This window comes from Octopus bimaculoides, chromosome 8 (assembly GCF_001194135.2).
Source record: "Octopus bimaculoides isolate UCB-OBI-ISO-001 chromosome 8, ASM119413v2, whole genome shotgun sequence".
Lineage (NCBI taxonomy): Eukaryota > Metazoa > Mollusca > Cephalopoda > Octopoda > Octopodidae > Octopus > Octopus bimaculoides.
In genome coordinates this window covers 57,434,675-57,436,673 of record NC_068988.1, presented here as the reverse complement: position 1 = coordinate 57,436,673, position 1,999 = coordinate 57,434,675, and the positions used below count along the sequence as shown (strand labels likewise).

Sequence of the window (1,999 nt, the reverse complement as noted above, 5' to 3'; positions counted from 1 at the left end):
ATATGGTAGCGTACATTCTATTACCGGAGTAAATAAATAGTCAGTTTTATTTTAATTGGTTAAGAAAAAACCAAGAGCCGAAACTATGTCGTTTTTCAGAGCCTCCATAGAAAAGGATTGGCGTAACTATGGAATGAACGCATCAGCAGAACTGACTGCAATATAAACATTATAAGTAATGGATACTGTTAAAACGTTCTTACCGAAAGAAGCAAGTGTTCATTCTGTGAAAAAGAGTTTCTTTCTGTAGAGAATGAAATCCTTTGGTCATAGGACGACACAACTTTTGCTGGCATTGTAGTGAAAGTGATATAGTCTCGTTTCAATCTAGTTACAACAGCATACTGGGCAGGAGCCTTCAGCAAAGTTTGAGCAAATTTTATGTCCTGTCATATAAAAGATATATATTAATGTAATGTTATTACCAGTTCAAATATATCAGTGGGAAGTTCGAACTCGTAAACAAGCCATTCACCGTGTTTTGCCATGGAGAAAATTTCTCGCTGTAGATAAATGGTGTAAAAACACTTAAATTAGAACGCAGCGCCATTTGAGTATTAAACATGGATTGATGGTCGGACGACTGAAGGGCAGACGAACAGACGGACAAATATGTGTACGTTTGTGTGTATGTGTGTGCGTATTCATACGTATTTACGTAATACATATATACGTATTTACGTACATACATACATACGTATTTACGTAAAACAAACATACATACATACATACATACATACATACATACATACATACATACATACATACATACATACCATGGACATGCCGCCTAGGTAGGCAAGGTAGGCAGTGCCTACCCTGAATAAAATAGATTGATAGTAATATCTTCCTTTTATGGCTAAATATGTACCAAATTCAATAAAACTATGAAAGTTACTCTGATTACTATGCATAAAATGCAAAATATTTTATTTTTTTGTAAAGAATAAAAAGTTTTGGATAGTACAACAATGCACTATAATACAAAAAATGGACTATATTCCGATGATATTTCGGAATACAATTCCTTCTTCAGATATTCTTAGATGGAGTCTCTGCTATAATCTGTTTTCCAACGGCTTTTCTTTATTCAGAGGCGTCTCAATAGTGGTCTCACGAAGCTCCTTCCGGAATTCCTCATGAGAAGTGCATGAGGTCGGCTATGTCTCAATATCGTGTGTGTTGGTACATCTGTAGTGCTGCTTCTAAGTTTTTCCTTCTTTTTTCCTCTTTTATTTTGTATTTAGGTAGGCATAATTCGCTCCTGCTTTTCAATCTCAGTATTTAAGCTACGCATAGTACTGCTGTAGTACATGTACTGCGTACACTCCAACAGCACCATTTTTTTTACTTGCTATAAAGGCAAAAATAAATCTGCCTTCAACTCAGTCGCGCGTCTGTGTCTCGCTTATTTTTTTGTATTTCTACATAAATGTCACCAACTGCCTACCCTGAGTAATTACTGACGGCACGTACCTGATACATACGTATCCATCTTTTTTTCCATTCATCAATCCGAACACGCAAACATAATATCTACGGATGGATGTATCTATGCACACTAACATAAGAATAATTATATTTTGCTTGAAATATCTCTTGTTTCTTCCGTCTACAAAGGAGACAAAATCCCACTTGTAACTGGGTATTAGTTACCTTTGAACTTTTTAGCACACCTCTACAGAGAAACCTAATTAAAACAGTAATTATTGCTGACATGCAACACTTAATTAAGAACTATAACACGACATTACGACTGATAATACGATTACTGTCTTTGCTAATAATTTCAATTCTGTATAATAGCCTCATTGAACCTTCAAGGATCAGAAGACTTCGTTTACCGACTGAATGAAATTTGAGATTTCAATAAAAGGGATAATCTCAAATTTATGTCGCGTGTGTTTTTCACTGATATATGTATTACCAAACACACACACACACACACACACACACACACACACACACACACACACACACACACACACACACACACACA

At 35.5% G+C, this 1,999-nt stretch overlaps 1 protein-coding gene across 2 annotated transcripts in view; it reads right to left on the bottom strand.

Moving 5' to 3' along the window:
- The window catches only part of LOC106880843 (uncharacterized), a 35,347-nt gene that overhangs the window by 3,883 nt on the left and 29,465 nt on the right, over positions 1-1,999 (bottom strand). For both annotated transcript variants that reach the window (XM_052970140.1, XM_014930976.2), the window contains exon 5: positions 204-386. In XM_052970140.1, coding sequence (XP_052826100.1) covers positions 204-386 — 183 coding nt within the window. The remainder of the gene's footprint in view (positions 1-203; positions 387-1,999) is intronic.